Below are 20928 nucleotides of genomic sequence, written 5' to 3' on the forward strand. Positions count from 1 at the left end.
AGGGGCTGCATCGTATTCATTGCTACAGGTGGGTGGGGCACCTTGCTTTGCTCAAAGCCTGTAAACAGCAAACATCTCAAGATGGAGACTAAATCCGAGCAAATGCACAGGCTGGCTGACACTACCTACAGAGTAAGTGTAGGATCTATATCTAGCAAGCCAAATATTTACAAAGCTAGCTAATACTGAGAAAGAGTTTTCAGGTTTAGTATGGATCTAGTAGACCACTATTTACAAAGTAGCTAATAGAAGGAGTTTCAGATTAAGTATGGTATATAGTTTGCTACATTTTCATCTTCTGGGCTTCTGCAGAACATTGGAGACGTGATTGGAGACCTAAAATCTTTATCAGCTGCTGCCAAATCGTACCAAAAAGCCATGGAAGGTAAGAAAAATGCAATGAACTTTATCAGTTTAATTTTCTCACTGAACAGGAATGGTGTCTGCCTCAAACCACTTTTTCTTTATTTTTGAGTCCATTGGAGCCAAAGCTTCAAAGCTTCCTGGAGCTGTGCATAAGCTAGGTAACTAGATCTAGAATGTTTTTCTGTCGTACCAAACACTATAATAATTCTACAGGGGACAATATAATGGAAATGGTCAATGCTCATGAAAAGATTAGTAATCATCACCACGACTGGGTACGCTTGTAGATTCATCTCAGGCAATTGATTTATCATACTTTATGCACAGATACAGTCTCTGGAGACGGATTTCATTGTCCCTCTAGGAGCAAAGCTGGACATGGAATCCCATAACATACCTGTAAGAAATTTACTGGCCATAACGATTGATCTACATGCACTTTCACAGGCTCTTCACAAGAGTTACAAGCAGGAACATTCCAAGCAGGCTTCAGTAAGTTTTGTAATATTGCTACCCATTCCAGATTGATGAGAATTGTGCGATCATGATGGGTATAAATGTGTGTAGGTGGTAGATAAAACGGGAAGTAAGTTGAAGTCACTGCAAAAGAAAAAATCATCAAGAGAACAAATTGAGAAAGAGGCACAGGTATAAAAAAAAAAGCAATGCATGCTAGAGTTGAATGTATTACTCATGCAGTTGAAGCAAGTCCTCTCTGACTACACTGAGGAGCTTCATGCTGCTAGAGCGGAGGGACTGAGAAAGGTAGGGTCATGCATGACAATATATACTTGGTCACATCATAAAGAATTCCATGCAGGCTCTGATCGAGGAGAGGAAGTTGTATTGTTTTGTTGTCGAGCATTTCTGTTCTGTCGTTCACAACCAGATTGCGTACAATGCACTAGTAAGTATTCCTACAATTTATTGACGTTTCAACCCTAGCGTTGTACACCACTATTCAGTCACATCAAGAGCTCTCTACCAAGGTGACTGATTGGTCAACAAATTGTTCCTCACCAAATGAACTTCCTCCAGAGAGCTCCATTCTCCTTGCCGTAAGTAACATGATACTATAGAGCACTAATTATCCTTCCTCACGCCAAGTACACAGCTACAGCTTCTAGATCAGGCTGCCGTGAAAGGGTCCATTGCGGCCTATAACGAGGACACACCATAGCTATATCTGTAGAAATATACTGTGAATTGCACTGGCCATGCATTATCACGCACTATCTCTCAACTGTGCAGGATCCACAGTCCCCCAGAGCCTACCCTGGGTCCTCCAACTTGGATTATGATGGGGGTAGTGACACTGTGGGAATTCTCAAACGAACGGGTAATTATCATCTGGCTCAGGGCATGTATTCAGTTGGTTCACTCTGATATGCATATACTCTTGCTGCAGACTCGAAGAGGAGCAACGGCTCACATGGATCAGGGGGAGGAAAGCCAAGAACTCGAAGAATAAGGTAATTATTATGTTGCTCTCACAGACAATCACTTAATTGGTATTATAACACATGTGTCTAATAACAGTTGCAGGGTGAAGGCCCTCTACCCCAATCAAGTGTCCACCAGCGGACAGTTGGAATTCACACCAGTACGTTGCACGAGTGTGCTCCGTTCCTCAGCTGTTGTTTGTTGTGACAGAATGTGTACATGTGTTTTTTTTGGAGAGTGTTGCACTGACAAGAATTGTCCATATTCCTCCCTTAGGGTGACCTTATCGATGCCCTGGATGATCCACATGAAGGATGGCAGTATGGAGAGAACACTCGCACTGGAGGGTATGTTTAGTATCAGAGTTGGTAATGAATGATCATAGCTGGTAACCTCTGTAGCACTGGATGGTTTCCTGTGCAATTTGTAGACAAGATATGGCCTACACCTGAGACAGCGTGAGTTGAAAAATTGATTCACAAAAGAATGAGCTTACATGGTTTTTATTGCTCAGTATAATTATATCACTCATTCTTAAAAATTTTGCCCATGCAGAAGACGTAAGAAACGAAATGATAGCCTGAGGTCATCATCAGGGCAGCTGACTGGGGGCAATATTCCAGAGCGTGACTATGACAGCCCCATCTCACAGCGACAAGGCCGTGACTACAGATGAGGGGGTGGCTTACATGCAGTGTACAATTAAGCATACATAGTTAGATTTATCGAAGTATATAGATTGACGTTTAAAATCATAGCTTAGTTACAATTTTGTCATTCGTTTTTTACCAGTAATAATGTACCTTTCAGTAATTGCAGACATGCACATTTGTCATTTGCTTTTTACAAATAATAATAGTTAATTGCAATAAAAACAGACATGCATCGCCATGCATGTGCAATGGAACAAAAACATATCTATAAAATTATATATCCAGATAAATTCTCCCACAGCTAGCTTTTCAATTATGAGTTAAAAGTCAGATGCTTGTTATCTGTACAAACTTTTCTAATTGTTCTTTGATGTGCACAAAGGTGGATCGAATTCCTAGCTTTAACAGCCCTGAAGAGACAGAAACATTTCTTTAAAATTTGTCCTAGCTACAGTATAATCAGGGTGTCATACAGGATTAAAATAGGGAGGGGAAATAAGAAAAGTAACCAGACAATTTTGCTAAAAAAAAGGTAAACCGTTATTTCAACACCCTGTTAGTATGTAAAATTGCCAGCTATGGACACTCAGTCATACAACTAGTACATGAATGCAAATTTTCGGGGGGGGGGGGAATTGGAGCTAGGAGGATATCCCCCCTTTCTCCCCTGTATAACACCCTGATAACATAATACATTTTTGTAATTATGCATTATGCACACACCTGAGTTATAAGCTCCTTTCAGCATTCTGTGTAGAGCTCCATAGAGAGCAATTTGAACAAGAATGGTCATCTTTGTATGCACTGCACCACCTAGACGGGAATACACACAATGCATAGTACATTGTACCTAGTATTGTACTGAGTACCCACTTATGAAATACAATGTCATGTACCTGGTCCAGGATAGCACTTTAGTATGAGGCCGGATGGCTTGATATTAATTCTTTTTGAGTCCTACAAAATAATGATTTCTGACACATTAGCATATTGGAGCTGCTAGAGCACCTACCCTTTCAGGCTGGGTGGCGTCAGGATGGTCCACAGAGAACATTACCATGCCTACACACAAAACATGAATATTCTGTTACATCAGTTCCGACTGTACAAGCAGCATAATGGTGAAGAGTCAAACACGTATACAGTATGTAATAAAAGCATTCAAATCGAGAGCACTACCAGGTTTTATACAGGTGTATGTACTCTTGATTTTAAGAACGATGCTTAATAGGAAAAGCTACTCGTAGGCACACTCTCAACTGCTCCTAGCTCACCTGACGACTCGTCCTGTGAGAGGTACTGAGGCACCCAGATCTTCATGGCCACAACGTCTCTCTTGGATACCCTCGGGAGGGGCAGTAGGAATTGGTTAAAGATGACTGAGCCAGCTGGATCGTCTGCGGAGTGTGTGAGAGCACAATTATTATAGTCACTGTACTGTACTGAAATACATTGACACAGAATTAATAGTAATGTTAATGGTGTTTGAACTGTATTGTATCAAGGTCTTTATACGTAGAATTTAATTCAAACGTACCTTCCAATAAGTGAAGAATTTGTTCATTCCTAAACAGGTAATCCAACTGCAAAAAATCATAATAACAGTGATACACATGTACAGACTCAGTAGACAGTCATGTGACTCACCTTCCCTCCTTCCCGCGTGCTCAGTTGCATAAACTGATACACAGTGCTAGGGTTCGCCTGTAGAACACCTTCCACTTTAATCACGGCATTACCGCCATTACCCCGTCCAAATTTGCACCTGGAAACGGTGACGCCATCCTTTGTGTCCACTTTGCTCCATTTCAGGGTGGCCGCAGCATGACAAAGTTTCAGCCAGTGCTGCGGTTGATGTATTCATGAGTGTGGATAGTGTGTGTGAGGGATACATGTATATAAATGCAGTGGCGGATCCAGGGTCAGTTAATTCGTTGGGTTCGTACGAACCACCCGCCTTCCAGTTAGTTTATACACCACTAGATCTATATTAAACTTACTGATTCGAGCAAGCTAGCAAGCTATACTGTCATGACAACACCGTACAAAATTCTCTCTGCATGATAAGAGGGTGGGGCTGGCTACTGGCTGAGTCAGCTAGTCTAGATCAGCCACATTTGCACCATTGAGCACCATACCCTCTTGGTCTCTCAGATAACCATGAAAGTAATTATGTTACAGTAGCTATCAGCACTGGTCTAGCTAACAGGTATTCAATAACCTTTGACCCATTTTGTTTAGTAAAATCTCAGTTACACTTTTAGAACCACCCCTCTTTCACAATTCCTGAATCCGCCCCTGAAATGTGTATAGGTAGCCTAATTCCCGGTTCAATCTTTTTAGCTGTAAAACACTATGGTTATTAGAGGAAGGAAATTATTTATCCATATTACATAGGAAGACTAAGAGAGTAGCAGAACCATACTAACCCAAAGAACTGTTGGAAATAATTTGCACTGTATATATTATACTGTATATATACTGTACTAGCTTGTGTACTACACCTGTAAGATCTTACACAAAGACACCAATTTTACCACCAAAGACCTCACCTCTATCCTCCATGAGTTACTGTCATATGCACTCAGGCGAGCTGCTGGTTTGAGGTCACTGTCTGTAGTACAGTACCTCTTCTTGATCGAGACTGAGGCCCCGTCCACTTCTTCTCCCTCCTCTTCGCTCACCTCACCCTCCACACTCTCCCACACCTCGTCATCACTCAGGTCCTCGTGCTGGATCCTACATTGCTAATGGTTCAGGGCTAGTAAATTTTGATTTTGAACGCATACCCTGAATCGACAGTTGCTCCCAGCGAAGACGTTGCTTGGTTAGGCGTGGCTGCACTGGTTGAAAGGTCGAGAGCCCTCTCTTCAATGTCTCCGAGTGAATCTGCAGTGCTTAGTGACCGGGACACCACTCTCTGCAGGTATACGTGTGCTTTTAAATGCTATACAATCTATAGGACTCAATCGAGTTGAATTAGGAACCCATTTCAAATAAAGATCTATGTAGCTTAATGGAGACTCAGTGTAAAATAAGTACGTGTAACCCTGTCAGAGTGTGATCCTCACCCTTGAGTTATTCCTGATGGAGAACTGATGGCTGATGGTTTGCCTCCTCCGCTGAGCCAGCTCTGGAACTCCCTGAATGGCTGCATCAATTACTGTCAGCCACTCTTCCATTGACTGAAGGGAGGCTGTAAACAACGAAATAATCAATTATGAATAACACGAAATTGAAAATAAAAACTATACATTGAAATGCACCACAAACGTAAACAAAAACAGGGATTTCTGAAACAAGTGGGAATTAAAGCAGCATACAGCATACTGGTTATATCAATGTATGAGTCACTGGGGTAGGTGTAGGGAAAAGTTCCACAAGAGAAACATCAAGGCTGGCCATTTTGTGCATGCAGTAAAGTATTGAGAGGCAATAATATTTCGGTATACCCACCCCCTTGCTTGTCACATCTCCAATGGAACACTTACAGGTACTCTGTATATTTGTACTCACAGCAGCTGATGTAGTAAGTTCTGATAGCACCATCATCAACCAGTGGACCCACGGCAAAGCAATTGGACTGTGACTTCTCGCGGTTCTCTATCTGTCGGGTAGAGTCTGAGAGAGGGGGGCAATCAGAAGAGTGAGTGAAGGGGGAATCAGAGAAGGGGCAATAAAAAGAGTGAATGGTGAGAACTATATATGGTATACTGTTACAGCACTTACCGTATTATATATATGTGCAGTGCAATGCATGTATACATCATACAATGGTCGTAAAAATGGGGCATACAACGTAGAATTAACGGACTCATTGGAAATAATTATGCAGATGCTTGCCAAACACATCGATAAACATACATGTGACGTCCAATCTGACGGAACCTGCTGGATTTCTGTCACCACGACTCCTGTAGATGATATCGATGGATAAATCATGTGATTTTCAGTTGCAAAGTGTAATCAGTCTATAGTGTCGCGCAGATAAAAAAAAAAGTACAATTCAATTCTTAGTTCATGAAGGATATAAAGCTCCAGCAATATATGAGGTGTGTATATATAATACACAATTGAAAGAAAAGGGTCATTGTGTTTGCATTGACAACTATAGCATTGATAACACAATCACAAAACACCTTATACAATCTGTGGATTTAATTATGGGATTAGCCTCCTCTGTACCTAAAAACAGAGGTCCCACTATTTAGAGGTTCAAGTGTGTAGCACTCACTTGAAATATTCGAGAGAGACCGTAGGTCCCCTCTGCACTAGTTTGAACCACCTCTTCCTCCAGTTGGTCTTTCCCAGGAATGCCGTACCACTCTCCTTGACACACCAGCCCTCATGAAGAATCACCTCCAAAACTGTGTGTCAATGTGTGTGGGAAGAGGGATACGTGGTATGAGTGTGAGCATGCAGCACATAATCAAACAGAAGACTTACATCTGCAGGTGCAATTGCTTTATCTGGCTTCATGCATAGCTATGGATAATTATGATGCCAGCCACATATCTACGTACCATCTAGAATAAGATCTATGCCTATGGCTATGCTCTATGCATATAGACTACCTTGAGGGCCACCAGGCACTGAAGTAGTTCTCCCAAGTGTCCTGGCCCTTATCTTTTTTGTCGCCATTCTCTCGGTTTTAACATAAAAATTAATATCGCCAGAACGCCCCGTTTCTGGGCCAAGACCACGCCCACTTAGCTGCCGAGTCAGCAATAATGGGATACATTTTGACCGTACCCAGCAAGCTTCCGTATCGATATCCTCAGTTTTCTATGAGGCTGAAGGGCTATTAGGGCTAGGTGGATCAAACTGTATTTGTGAATGAATGCTCCCTGCTTACTTATCTCTACCAAACTATTCAGAGAAATCAGACAGTTCCACTTGCAGTGTAAGAGGTATTAATTATTTGTATTTGAGTAGACTATCCTGAATGAACTTAAATATAAATCTTTACATGTGTGTACAAGGTGATTGTATTGACACAGTTCTCGGGGTGTAGAGGAAGTGCAGCCATGTCTAAGAAGGTGACGTTGGTGAAGGGCAAGAATAACATGATAGGGATCAGCATAGGGGGAGGGGCCCCCATGTGTCCAGTGCTGTACGTCGTCCAGGTGAGGCCTTTTCCCTAACCACCTGACTATACATATAGTATAATTATGTACATGTATGTATGTTTTTGTTCAATTGCCTCTTTGCAAATAGAAAATAAAAAAAGTAGCTCTATGTCTGTATGCTTATACCCGTACTCCGAGCCGTACTCATTTACCCCACATCCCTTTCACATAGCTACATTTTCACATAGCTACACACCGTTCTAAGTATGCGCCATTTCAATATAATTTTATGACACCATAATAGTGTGTTGTGTTATACATAATTTACACAACATAATTTTTTGCCGTAAATCAAATAATGTACGGTATTCACATTACTCACATCATCCCCATACCCTTATATTATGCCCACCCTTATATTATGCCCACACTTGTACACTATCACAGTCTAATCTACATATATTATCACTCTCTCTATGCCCTCACACCTCCACAGGTGTTTCATCGTACCCCCGCTTACGATGATGGCTCCCTGTGTCCAGGTGATGAGCTGGTCTCCGTGAACGGGGTCAGCTTGAAGGGGTTGTCCAGGAAACAAACAGCTGATGTGATTCAGGCAGAAAAGGTAGTTACATGTACATGTACAGACAGTGGTCGCACTCAATTTCATAGTCAATGATAATGTTACATGTACGCTTAGTTTGTGTAACATTTCTTGCATTGTTGCAAGAGTTGGTATAGTAATGCTTCCCTTGTAGGGTGAGATCACTATTGTGTTCAACAAGATTGAGCCTCCTAAAGGAAAGAGTATGGACATAGGTAAACCACATCATTGGCTGCACTGTACACACAGTTAGCTTTGTTTTATGGGCTGTAGCTGTTACAACACAGTCGACACTAATTTGTTCTGCCAACATTCATTGGTTAGCAAACTTCTAGACAGTATATATATACTTCGTTCATTCAACAGTTAGATAGAGAAGTGCTACATAGATAGTCAAACAATATACCTCGAAGCGCTACAAACACAAACACACACACACATGTACACACATACACACGCACAGCAATGAAGAAGGTGAAGCATCGGATAGTTGAGAAGATGAATGAAAGTACGGCTGACTCACTGGGACTGAGCAGAGCTGTCCTTGTCAACGGTTAGCCACACTATACCCACTAATGTGTACTCAATATTGTGAAGTTACTTGAAGGCCAGAAAAAGATTGCAATCACTTACGTATATACACTGCCCTTGGTATGAAATTCCTGTACAAGTGCATGTCAGTTTGTCAATACTGCCAGCCTATTAAGTATTGACCCTTTCTTTATTTTATTTCCCAGACAAGCTTGTGGCTAAGGTGGATGCGCTGGAGAAGAATGCTAAAGTGTACAAAGGTGAGTACAGTGCGTGTCCCAATTGAGTGCTGTATAGCTACTGTCTGGTTACACACATGCAGGGATTGCTGAACAGGCCCGCTCATTCCTGATCGGTGTGAAGGAGCTCACAATCACTCATAGAAGTGAGTAATGGAATTACCTTGGGCATGTGCTTTTTGTGTACACCCTTCCCCCCACACACAGCACACATTACTATAAACACATGCATGCTTGCAATAATATTAATACACCATATGTGTACAGATGTAGCCAGATATTTGCTTTCACTTTTAGTGGACGTAACTCATACTTGATGTTTACATTGTTGAATGTTGTACAATACATGTGACTGTCACGTGACCACCCTGTACAGAGTTTGGGGACGTGTTCAGCAGGGTGGGTGTGTACGAGATACAACAAAGTGCTAGTCTGGCATTCAGCAAGTTTGGCACTGCTCACAAGACGATGGCTGATGAAGGAATGAAGTTCATCGTCAACGTGGGACCAGTAAGTGAAAAATTGTACGTATAGCATTTACCATTGCACAAACAGAATGAATTACGTAATTGCTGTGTGATTACTACCCAATATGAGCCATGCATGTGACTGTACGTTTGTTATAATTATATAGTCTCACGGCTGTAGCATGATGTATTCTAGCTCCTACAGTGTACCTTTATTTTTAGATACATGTATGGCACTTTAGAGGCTCTTTTCTTTCACTAGATGCTGAGAGAGCTGTACACCTTTCTGGAGAAGGCAAGCTACATCATACGTTGACTGTGTCTTACACACTCTACCTCACTATAGGCTGTTCCTGACACAAGGCTAACTCTCAAGAAGTACACCGATGCTAAAGTGGAGTTTCTGGTGAGATATATAATTATTACCCGAGGCGCGTGTGGGCAGCCACGGGTATAGTAGTACTTTAATTGGTTTGTTTGTCTGTTTGTTTGTGACAGGTGAATCTACTCACCTGGGTGCCATAGCACTGCGTTTACAGCATTAATAGCCTCCACACAGTAAGTAAAAGTGGAAGATTTTGATGTTAGAGCAAACTAAAAAGCTTGAACTTGCACGTACGTGTCAGCTAGCTAACTACACGCAGCCTTTATTCGAGACAGATTACGTATTTACGGCTGAAGTGATCTCGTACCAGAAACAATGGAAAGGGTCACTAAAGTAGAAAGCTAGAATTGTGACTGGTTTGTTGTCTTAGGCTTCTTTGCTGACTCGACTCTGGATCCTAGCACCAGGACTTCAGGAGCCACACCTCTCTAAGACTCCAGGCTTCTTTGCTATGATCCTACATGTCTCAAATGCCACTAAAACTCTGTTTTCAAATGTTTCAGAATGCCTCCAGTCTGGTTTAGTTTTATTGCTTCTGAGTTACTGTGCTAGACAGCTCAGTCATACGATACATACTACATGCACTGCATTATATCACTCCTCTGGTTCATGTCACCAGCCAGGGTTTGCACTTTAGTGCTCTAGTGATCATTGTACTTGATATAAAACCAAGGCTATTGTGGCTTCTATTTATATGGGTTAATGTTCTGAGAAGGCATATTGAATAATAATTGTTGCAACCTATGAAGTATATTAATGGTGTACATTGTAGGTATACACGTGTATATGCATGATGGTATCGCCACATGTGAAATGTGAATGTCTCACTCTCTGCCCTCTCAGGCCTATTGTCTCAAGGTCAAGGAAATGGACGACGAGGAGTACGAAGCATCGGTGAGTACAATACAGTACATTTAGAACAAGCACATAAAATAATATTCCTAGTTTCTGATTTTTTTGAGCGAAGGTCACTACATACGGCTTGTGTGACTTGTAAAGTCGGAGCTTTGTAATGAGATGTGTACACTGTATGCATGCTCTGGATGTTAATGTCGTGACTTAACTTCTGTTTAATTCTCCCTGCAAGAGCTTTGGGCAGCCTCTGGTTCGAGTGCTGAACGGTAACGAGGTGTATCGAGTGTTCCTGCGTTGTCGTCATGCAGCCAAGCTGAGGTTCATCAAGCTACGCTCTGACGTGCTGGTCAAACTGCAGCTGCTGGATAACAAGAGAGGTGGGGATGTCAATGCAATTAGTATTATATGTATAGCAAACATGACTTTTATGCTCCGACTCACAATGCTGATCTTCAGTAGTTGAGTTATCTCTTTAAAAATGTAGTTTTATAGTGTATAGTAGTCACTGTATATACGTGTATGTCATCACTCCTCCCCCCATCACATACCTACACACACAGTGCAAGATGTGGCGTTTCAACTGGAGAGACTGGTTGCTGGAATGTACGTTTACTACCGACAGTGTCACAAGATCATGACGCCAGCGTGTGTGTTCCCAATTGAAGTCGAGTTGGGTATCAACCTTGATCCATATCGCTATGAGTCACATGACCCACCTCCGGTATCACCTGACATCAACAAGCCAGAGGACATCGGTGTTGACGACCTACTCCTTCCATCACTTGCCACGCCCACAGGTGATATGAAGCCACACCCACCCAGCAGTATTGATGAACTGCTCTCCCTTCCTCAAAGCAGTGAACCATGAATGAACTGTGCCAACTATAATTCATGTACGGTACATTTTCTATAGATTCTACTATCACATGAATCAGTCATAATTATATACATTTAATTTTCACTGTAAAATCAGATTATTGAAGTCATGATCGGAGACATGTACAATACCGTATAGTCTATAGAGGGTAATTTTCGTGGGGCAAATATTCGTGTGCCTACCTTTACCTGCAGTACAAGCAGCAACCACGAAAATAATATCCACAAAATGACTAAATACTGTTCAACCACGAATATTAATTTTTGTCCCCCGCAAATTAACACCAACTTTGCCTCGATTTCAAGCCGCAAGGAAGCTACGCATGCGCATGCGCAAAAGCCTCGCCTACACATGATGAGAGCTCAGCAATAATTATTATGCAATTATGTCTTGCTCAAGAAAAGCATGATGGTAGAAACAAATTCACAGAAGATGAGAGGAAAGGGTGAAAAGTCTACGGATTTTACAGAAAGGTCACCTCTGTTGCAAACCCCTATTGCAAGTAGTGTTACTGTAAGCAGTCCCACTTTTGGTCGCTGTAGAGCTAGAGCCTCATGTGCCAGACGTCCATTGCCCCAAGGAAAAGGATTGCTGTTGTTATTGCTTGTTTACTTTGTTGAGAGTTTTGCCTTTTATTGTGCAACTAAAGGCATTCGGGTGCTACTCTTTAAAGATGAAAGCAAGCAAGTTTGGGGAAGTTTTATCTACTCACTTGTGTACAACTCTCTTGGTCGTCTCTTTTACCCATTGGCAGGTGTTTTAGCTGATACTTTTTGGGGAAGATACAATGTTATCAAAATTGGACTGTGGCTAATTGCTTTTGCATTAGGCATCATTTGTATTAACCTTTCAATAATCGATAGTGTGACTGAATCAGTTGGCCGGATATTTCTACCAATCATATTCATTTTATTGATTGCTATTGGTTCTGCATGTGTTGAAGTCAATGCTATTTCCTTCGGGGTTGACCAGTTGCCACAAGGTTGCACATCAGACCAGATAAGCTCTTACTTTTTTTGGTATGATTTCACTCGAAATGCCAGTACATTGTTGGCAGTCATTGTATTTTTACTACTACAAGGTTTTTATTATTTCCTTGATCTAGAAGAGGGCCATTATTACTACACATCCCTTCAAGAACTAATGAAATCAATCAACTTACATTACAAGACTCTAATCGTTATCTTAATAGCTGCTAGTGCTATTGTTTGTATTCTGCTACTGCACACTTTCAAGCATTATTGGTACTTTAAGAATTCCCAACGTGAAAACCCTGTCAAGACAATCGTTAACGTCAGTTGGTACAGTTTAACCGTGAAAAGACATCCTCCCGTTTATAGGAGAACATTTCGCTACGGAGAAGCTAGACAGCCTCGAATTGAACTGGCAAAAAAGGATTTTGATGGCATATTTGAGGCTGAAGAAGTTGAAAATGTTAAGTCCTTCTATCAAATTCTGTTTCTCATATTATCTCTGGGGGGATTTTTGGCATCTAATAGGGGGGTAAGTCAGCTAGAATATTGTAATGGATAAAATTATCTTGCGTTTCCACAGGCTTCATCGATGCTCTCATTACAATTTGAAGCCGAAAATGTATTAGAGCTAGGCGAATCATACCGCATTATAGCTCCTTATCTCAATGATTTGGTCAATATTATTACGATTGTTATATTTCTTCCATTCTTCAACCATGTGGTCTTGCCTTTTCTCCGCATGTCCTTAAAACTCAGGTTGGTTATTGGTCTAATTTTTAACCTCATAGCAATTCTGATAGCTGTATTCCTCCAAGCAACTGTGCAGATTGACAGCAATGGCTTTGCGATTGAAAGGTTTCTTTGGCTCCTTCTGCCGGCTATTGTACTTTCAGTGGCAGAAACTATTACCTTTGTCTCTTGTAAGATTTTAACTTTAATGCACATTCACCATAATAATTATTTGTCTGTCAAATAGGTTTGGAATTCATTTATGCCCAAGCTCCAGAGCCCATGAAAGGACTTCTAACTGGACTGTTCTATTTCATGTTTGGAGTATTTGGTGGTATTTCCAGCATTGTGTTTTACTGCTTCCCTTTTGATAATCAAGAAGAGGACAAAGTCGACTACATTTTATGGTTTTACATTTTGTTTACAATTGTTACTGCTCTAGGATTACTAGTGTATATAATTGTTGTGTGGGTGTGGTTTTATCAAAACCGTCACAGACCAGCTGTGGATGAAGAGGATTTGACGCACAGACTATATGCACAAAACGTTTTTTTCCTCAAAAATCGTGATTGAATTGTACTGTCAATTTGTCTGTTGTACATGTGTATAATTATTGTTAAATTAATGTGTGATCATTAGTTGTGCAGTTTCACTTTGCATTGTTGCTATAACTGCAATTTGACATTGTGTTTGGGCTTCGGTTGTAGCCTTTGATACTATAATAATTATATTCATGATCAGTGAGACATTACATGCATTCGAACCAATATTCTGACTTCTATATGAGAGCATAAAAAATGTATTTTGGTACCCAGATCTTTTATTTATACTAAATTGGACATCCAAGCTATAAATTATATCAGCAGACATTTCTTGCTTATACACTACATAAGTGTAAGGATACTATATACACCGGCGTAAAAAAATGGATAGTACATGCCAATAATAAGGTGCCCTTATCACACAGAATTCTTTCGCAAGAAGTATATATAATTATATAGACCCTGATTGATCGGTACACTTTCAGGGCTTCATACAGGGGGGGGGGGCGCATGCCTCCCATGGGATTGGGCACACACTGTGTTACGGCCTGTGATACCATTAAGCAAACATCTTGTCAAACAACAATAATTATTACAATGTGAATCACTGGATGAATTTTTATACTCTTTCTGTTCCATATAATGTCCACAATTTCCTCTAATTCACTACCTATAATAATTAACTTAATGTATTCCTGCTCAAGTAAAAGAGACGATTCCAGAGCGATTTTCATTAAGTTAAGTTCACTCGGACTTGTATATAAATATCCCAGTGCATGAGGTGACACTTTTTTGTAGAGGTCTTTGACCAAATCACCATGGCATTGCATGTATACGTGAGAATTTTTAATGATTCAGAATTTATCTTTGTTTACAATGACGTCCATGCAGCGTGCATAAGTACCATTAATGTCAATCGGAATAATAACGCTATAATGATATAAGAAACAGTATGCACCATCCTAGTGCTTGAGTCGTGGGCTAGCTGTGTATTGTTTGTGCACTAGGGGGTTGTTCATCATCATCTTCTGTGTACGATTGTCTCTGTGGGTCAGGTGATGCCAAATGACTGTCATGTGACACAGATGGGGAGTGGCCTGATTCAGGCTTAGAAATTACTGATGCATATGTTTGCTGCTCTGTGGAAGGAACTGATGTGCTCGCAAGACCTGCCGTTGGCTGTGTGTGTGGCATGCGTTCTCACATTAGTTAATTGCATTTCAACAATATAATAATTGCGCGTGCATTATAATTATACATGATTGTATACCAGCTGTATGTACGCTAATTACATGTGCACTGTCCCAACAAAGGAATTGACTGCATGCATGGGTTTGGTTCAACTACAGCAATTGGTTGAACCTACCTCGCCTATACCCAGGAGCCCATAAATGATTATGGCCTACACGTACTGCCAGGTGTACTCTTGGTACTGTATATACTTACTGTATGTAACATAATTATGAGTTCTGTATGTAAATATGTAGTTCTGACTAAATTTATTTGTTGCTGAATGAGCTGAGTGTTCGACCTATTTGTTGTTGTTGTTAATGTAGCTGTAGAGTTTGTTACTATAATAGCATTGTGTGCCTTAAGCCCACAGTTGTCAGTGAGCATGTGATGTCAGATACAAACTTTTATAGAGTATGAAGTGATCAAAATGGTTACTCACTACGTCCTCTCCGCCGACAAGTCTGAACTCCCGGTGGTACTTGCAGTCCCCTCCTTCACGGGGATCAATGTCCCCCATGTGGAGGGACCCATCGGATGTGGCCACTAACACTCTGTGAACACCCTCAATACTGCAGCATGGAGGGAAGAAGATTGTCACTAGCTATAAATTAAAGATGGCATTATGAGTGTAAAGTACAATTGCATCATGATAAAACAATAAAAATAACAAGTTCTTTCCCTATTACATGCCTATTCCAAACATAAAGTTCCAGGGGGTACATTAGCCTCGATCCTAGGCCGCACTTCCTTTGAGAGTGGGCCTGGTATCGACTGCTTGCGCAAGCACTAATCATTAGCCAGATACTGGCTAACGCAGGATAACAACGTGTATGCTCAGTAAAACAATGACGTTACAACATACATTGCACAACTGTAGGTGGCAGCCATTGAATGATTAGCCTGTAGGAAGTTAGACACACTCACCTTACAACACTGCACACACTCTTGAGACCTGCAGCAATGGAAGCACACACATCACAACAGGGTAAATTAATACTCAATCATTTCCCTACTAATACAATCACAATCACTTTCGGTGGCAGATTCAGGCGGAGATCCAAGGGAGCAAAGAAATCCTCACTTTGCGCTGATTGATTTTTAGCAATCTACAGTCATTTACAGTTTTGTTTCACCTATTCTACTTATGGAGTGATGTCAATACCTGCGTGTAGTCCACTCTAGAACAAACAGAAGCTAGATAAAAGCAGTGGCAGTTTCTACACTTCTTTCTACACTGATCGCATTGCAAACTCTGCAATTATTGGTAAAGAGATGGAATTTCCCACATCCACATGGGCGGATATTGAACCGGAAGTGGGCGTAACCCCTAAAAGTTCGCACTCCGCCGGGGAGAATACTTACCCTACAGGCTCGTTGCCCTTTAGGAACCACCCTTTTCTAATTTCTGGATTTGCCACTGAAGATATGTACAGAAGCTGACATACACGCACCCAATAAGTTTAAGTATGGGTAGTAACCAAATAAGGCTAACCTGATCGTGGTAACTTAAGGTGTGCAAATGCTCTGATTTGAGTGAATGCATCAGTCATTTGGGAGGGCAGAATTGCAGCAGGGGAGAGGGTCTTGCTCAGGTAGCTGAACCAACCTTGTTGACCCTCTGCTGTTCTGTGTATGTGTGTGTGCATTGCATAAGACACAATACTTACGCTATTTCCCTAACACATTATTATTAATAAACTACCACAAAAACACAACTAGCCTAAGCAGTAGGGGACATACTGTACATGTGTACATTTCTAGAGGGTGTCTACAGTACTAGGTGTGGTATGAACACAGGGGGCATACTTCTCTTGTGGGGGCTCCACTAATCTGAACACGTGCACTGTCTCTGTGCTGCTGGAGGAGGCTAGGTACACATCGTCAGGGCTGAACGCCAGACAGTTGATATGGATAAACCTGCAGCAAATTGCCAATCATTAGGAGCAACACACACGCACACATTCAAGCTCAATGTACTCAATGTCCAGTTTTGGACCTAATAACATACTTACATGTACAACGCATGTGAATCTGACTAAAAAATAAGTGCAGTAAAAGCTTTTACTGCACCTATTTGTACACTTCACGTAGACTGAGGTGGGTACCATAATTCTATAATGTCTCTGTAAACCCGGCCTTAGCTCACCTCTTCATACCTCTTCTGAACTCAAACAACCTCTCTCCTTGTGGAATGCTGAACACACGGATCACAGTACCCTGCACGTGGTGGACATGCACAGTAGTTGTAAACGTTTAGAATTCACATATACAACACAGTGATGAGGCATGGGCACACACATTGGGGGACAATACTACCATTATTCTTGAATTACAGAGCCACAAAAAAAAATTTACATGATTTTCCAGTGGCGAACAAATCGAACAAGGACAAAATTGTACTTCGACACTTTGTGCTGTTTATCCTCCTTCACTGGCCTCCCCCCCCTAAAGAAAAGGCCTGCTACTGACTGCTTGCGCACACGCACATACACAGAGTTATATAATAGCTAGCTAGCAAGAGACAGAGCTGTATATCTGCAGCAGCAGTAGTATAGTAGGCTTTTACCAAAGTTAGTATTAGATGGGCGTGGCCTGTCCATATAGGCTCTTGTCAGCTTTCACTCCGTTCAGACGATTGTCATCCACACTGTTGCTGGCTGTGAGTCTTTTGTTAACATAGCAGGCTAAGGGTAGCTATTAGAATACTATCAGATGGGCTAGAAACCTTCAATCGAACTTTCTATCTACTTCCTTCAATCCACTTCCATTTGTTGTGACGTCATTGTTTTACTGAGTATACACGTTGTTATCCTGATTAGCTGGTATCTGGCTAATGGTTAGCGCATGCGCAAGCAGTCGATACCAGGCCCACTTATCGAGGAAGTGCGGCCTGGGATCGAGGCTAAGTGCCGCTTAGCGATAGAACGTAAAATAATAGTAGTTGTTCCACGAGATTATAACAGACAAAAATTAATCTATATCAGTGAGCAGTTCTACTATGTATACACCATGACCTGTTTGTTTTGATAGGTCAAGTGGCACTTAGCAACAAGCTATTGACAATGTGTTGTTTGCAACATAAATGAGAAAATGTGCATATAATTATAATAGAGACCAGAGATACACTCACTGTTGCTGAGGCTGACGCTAATTTGGTTCCTGTGGAGTTAAAAGTGAGGGCAGCAAGAGGCGAGTCGTGGGCTGGAATCACAGCCACAGCCTTCAGGTTCACAGCATCAAACACCTGGATCTCACCATTCTACAGGATCACAGACACGTACAGTACACAATCATCATTGGGACAACCGTTACTTTAGTGAACACATCAACAGAATCAATGCACGCAAATGTTATACGTACTCAGGAGTACATGAACTCCTGACGTACAACATGTGTACCAATATGAACAGATTTATTTACAGATAAGATATTAGATAAACGCATGTGTAGCAGAAACTTGCAAGGACTATCGCTATGGCCTTTGTTAAGGAACACACAGTGACACATGCAGAATTATTGTATCACATTTCTTTCTACTGTGGTTTGCTGGCATGAGCTAACTCACCTGACTGCTTCCAGGATACGCTATAAATCCGTTCTCGTTGTCAGCAGACAGTGCACACAATCCTACATGTACGTATGAGACGCAAAAAATATCACGGTGGAACCTCCAATATATGAGCAAAGTATAAATACCTCTCTACAGAAGAACAGTGTTTGTCTTACTTTCCTACGAACACAACGTTACCATTGTAGTGTATAAAATATCGGACCAAAGGACAAGCTCTCTACAAAGGACAAAACATTAATTTATGGCCCCCAAACAGCACACTTCACTCAGTGAGTTCGCGAAGAACATTGTTCCCATTCAACAGACAGCTGCTGCACTGACCTGATGCATTCTTGGGAGTGTCTCTAATGGTGTGCATGACCTGGTGTGGTATTGAGGGTGTGGTGAGCAATGAAAGCTAATGATTGATATCCCACTCACTTTCATATCTCTGATGTTGTGTATGTACAGATTTTGACGAAGGACCACCACCAACCTCTGTGTGCGTGTGTGTACGTGAAAAACTCATATGAGGAATTGGCTCTTTGCAGTTTTTTAGACAGTGAGTTTTCTAACCTGTCTGCTCAGCTTCACCGAGAGAATCGTATCCGGGTAACTGTATGTGCATATCTCTGAGTTTTTCTGCAGAGAACAGACAGTGTGTATATACATGTAATATGTCCCACTAGCGGGGCATACCTTAAAGTGACAGACTCTTAGTTTCCTGGGGTTACTGAGCTCCACCATGGCAACAAGACTGCTTGAGAATAACCTCTCAATTATACACACTTCATGGCCTCCATCTGAGGAAGAAAGGACACATCACATCAGCTTCATAGGTAGAGAGGAAACAAGCATACTAAATATATCAGAGGAACAACTTTCATGCACATGTATACAATGGCGGCTACTAGTTTTATAGATATGGATACCAATGTTTTCCATAATGGTTCCTTATTCTTACAAGAATGTGATAGACTGAAAAGATTACCTTTCTCAAAGCTGGGCTCAATATGCTCTGTTGAGGTTAGGGGGTACAGTTTATAACCAGTCCTGACACCCACAGAAATAGATCTGTTTGGATAGTGGGCGTGGTCAATAGTACACACCTTTTATACAAACTGTACACGCAGTAGCATTCAGCATTCAGGTAGTAATGAATGCATGCACGTACGTTACATCTTGGTTGAAGTTGATGTAGAGAAGTTCGGAAGATAACTCTCCAGCCTCTTGCGACAGATTCATTTCACTTGGTTTTGCTGCTTATAAACTACAATATGATGACACTGTCAGCTACATCTGGTGTCCATACAGTATAGCTAGACAATTAACAGTGTTATGCATCAAACTCACCAGCAAATCAGAGATATAGATATAAAGTGTCGAGGTATATACGTATTGTGTTGTTGTACTCTGTACCTAGTAGCTATTTTATATCTCAGGTGAATTATGGTCATAAACGTCATAAGTCATCACCTGATTAAACAAATTGCATCATAATGATGTCATGATGACTAGACAGTGTCGTACTAAAAATAGATATAACCACTATAAAGACAAGCTGCGCCGGTGTCAAATTCAGTTCTCAATCAACTCCGAAGCGCAGTCTCCCTCAAACCACTCTCTTCAATAGCAGAGATGAGGCCAAGAGAGATTGTGTTGGGCGTACCAGTGAAAGATTTCCTCCACTGACGCTTACTTCGCAACCGCTTACTTCGTTTGGGGTGCAGTTAGGTGTCATGCCTGCTGTTCCCTTTACACCCGCTTCAGAAGCCTGGCACCACAGCGGCCACGCCATCACCCTTGGGTGCTAAGTGGCAGGTGTCAGTGCCTTCTGAGGCACCCTGGCTGTATTGGTGTGGTCATTCTCTGAGTGGCTGCACTGGTGCAGTTTGGGTAGTAACCTCTTCAGCATCATAGCGGTTGTGAGGAAGTTGTCAGTGTAGTGGTGAAGTCCTCCACTTGCGTCCAGCGAAATCTCTCTTGACCCCATCTTGTGCAGGACTGTATTATTAAACCATGTCTGTGCAAACACCTTTTGCCTCACAATAATATTATAGTATGCACTACCATAAATCCCTACTTTGGTCACATGAATGTTTATCATGTTGTCATGACGACAGCAAATGTTTGGAGCTTTGTGACCTTTTTTAAATGTATGCTAAAAAGCCACATAAGTATTATTGGTTGCACAAATAATTAGTAGCTGAGGCTAACAGAGTGCTTCGTCACAGAGAACCAAATAATTTACTTTGTTTGACAGCAATAAAGACATAATATTGAAGTTAAAAGTGATGATGAATCCGTTACGGAGTGCACGTGATAAAACCGGACAGTGGATGACGCGCGTTCAACCTCCTCTGTAGTGATGTCATGACAACTGTTATCGAGGCAAAATAATGGCTAAAGAT

General features: G+C 41.4%; 5 protein-coding genes across 10 annotated transcripts; 3 read left to right on the plus strand and 2 right to left on the minus strand.

The window, feature by feature from the left end:
- Nucleotides 1-8: 8 nt before the first annotated feature.
- Nucleotides 9-2684, plus strand: LOC135351147 (brain-specific angiogenesis inhibitor 1-associated protein 2-like). Its single transcript, XM_064550085.1, has 16 exons — nt 9-132; nt 313-385; nt 435-524; nt 580-641; nt 694-765; nt 814-858; nt 934-1014; nt 1066-1131; nt 1187-1273; nt 1332-1424; nt 1618-1705; nt 1775-1838; nt 1906-1969; nt 2086-2156; nt 2211-2267; nt 2365-2684. The coding sequence occupies exons 1-16, from the start codon at nt 82-84 to the stop codon at nt 2483-2485; spliced, it is 1185 nt and encodes a 394-aa protein (XP_064406155.1). The 5' UTR covers nt 9-81; the 3' UTR covers nt 2486-2684.
- On the minus strand, nt 2660-7194 carry LOC135351142 (uncharacterized). The gene is made up of 14 exons (XM_064550075.1): nt 7037-7194; nt 6697-6829; nt 6327-6376; nt 5979-6083; nt 5534-5658; nt 5252-5382; nt 5015-5201; nt 4110-4307; nt 4000-4045; nt 3737-3859; nt 3475-3524; nt 3359-3419; nt 3186-3275; nt 2660-2872 (listed from the first exon to the last, which is right to left on the minus strand). Exons 1-14 carry the CDS (start codon nt 7101-7103, stop codon nt 2790-2792), a joined length of 1449 nt encoding a protein of 482 aa, XP_064406145.1. The 5' UTR covers nt 7104-7194; the 3' UTR covers nt 2660-2789.
- On the plus strand, nt 7189-11601 carry LOC135351143 (PRKCA-binding protein-like). 4 transcript variants are annotated; one of them, XM_064550077.1, is made up of 13 exons: nt 7189-7372; nt 7477-7588; nt 8028-8156; nt 8290-8350; nt 8599-8688; nt 8873-8926; nt 8989-9051; nt 9282-9415; nt 9635-9667; nt 9719-9778; nt 10601-10651; nt 10845-10989; nt 11173-11601. In XM_064550077.1, exons 1-13 carry the CDS (start codon nt 7299-7301, stop codon nt 11478-11480), a joined length of 1314 nt encoding a protein of 437 aa, XP_064406147.1. In that variant the 5' UTR covers nt 7189-7298; the 3' UTR covers nt 11481-11601. The 4 variants fall into 4 exon arrangements, with proteins under 4 accessions (XP_064406147.1, XP_064406146.1, XP_064406148.1 ...); XM_064550076.1 differs by having other exon boundaries at nt 7189-7365; nt 7463-7588; XM_064550078.1 differs by having other exon boundaries at nt 7220-7372; nt 7463-7588.
- Nucleotides 11602-11673: 72 nt separating this feature from the next.
- LOC135351141 (solute carrier family 15 member 4-like) lies at nt 11674-13892 on the plus strand. The gene is made up of 3 exons (XM_064550074.1): nt 11674-12992; nt 13044-13383; nt 13440-13892. The coding sequence occupies exons 1-3, from the start codon at nt 11895-11897 to the stop codon at nt 13763-13765; spliced, it is 1764 nt and encodes a 587-aa protein (XP_064406144.1). The 5' UTR covers nt 11674-11894; the 3' UTR covers nt 13766-13892.
- Nucleotides 13893-14650: 758 nt separating this feature from the next.
- Nucleotides 14651-20003, minus strand: LOC135351145 (WD repeat domain phosphoinositide-interacting protein 2-like). 3 transcript variants are annotated; one of them, XM_064550080.1, is made up of 15 exons: nt 19871-20003; nt 19692-19787; nt 19509-19591; nt 19217-19320; nt 19094-19159; nt 18959-19015; nt 18860-18899; nt 18533-18594; nt 18098-18226; nt 17114-17184; nt 16774-16884; nt 16460-16593; nt 15892-15919; nt 15407-15536; nt 14651-14913 (listed from the first exon to the last, which is right to left on the minus strand). In XM_064550080.1, exons 2-15 carry the CDS (start codon nt 19760-19762, stop codon nt 14716-14718), a joined length of 1284 nt encoding a protein of 427 aa, XP_064406150.1. In that variant the 5' UTR covers nt 19763-19787; nt 19871-20003; the 3' UTR covers nt 14651-14715. The 3 variants fall into 3 exon arrangements, with proteins under 3 accessions (XP_064406150.1, XP_064406153.1, XP_064406151.1); XM_064550083.1 differs by having other exon boundaries at nt 19692-19776; nt 19871-19964; XM_064550081.1 differs by having other exon boundaries at nt 19692-19943.
- Between the last annotated feature and the right edge of the window lie 925 nt (nt 20004-20928).

Source organism: Halichondria panicea, chromosome 17 (assembly GCF_963675165.1).
Source record: "Halichondria panicea chromosome 17, odHalPani1.1, whole genome shotgun sequence".
Lineage (NCBI taxonomy): Eukaryota > Metazoa > Porifera > Demospongiae > Suberitida > Halichondriidae > Halichondria > Halichondria panicea.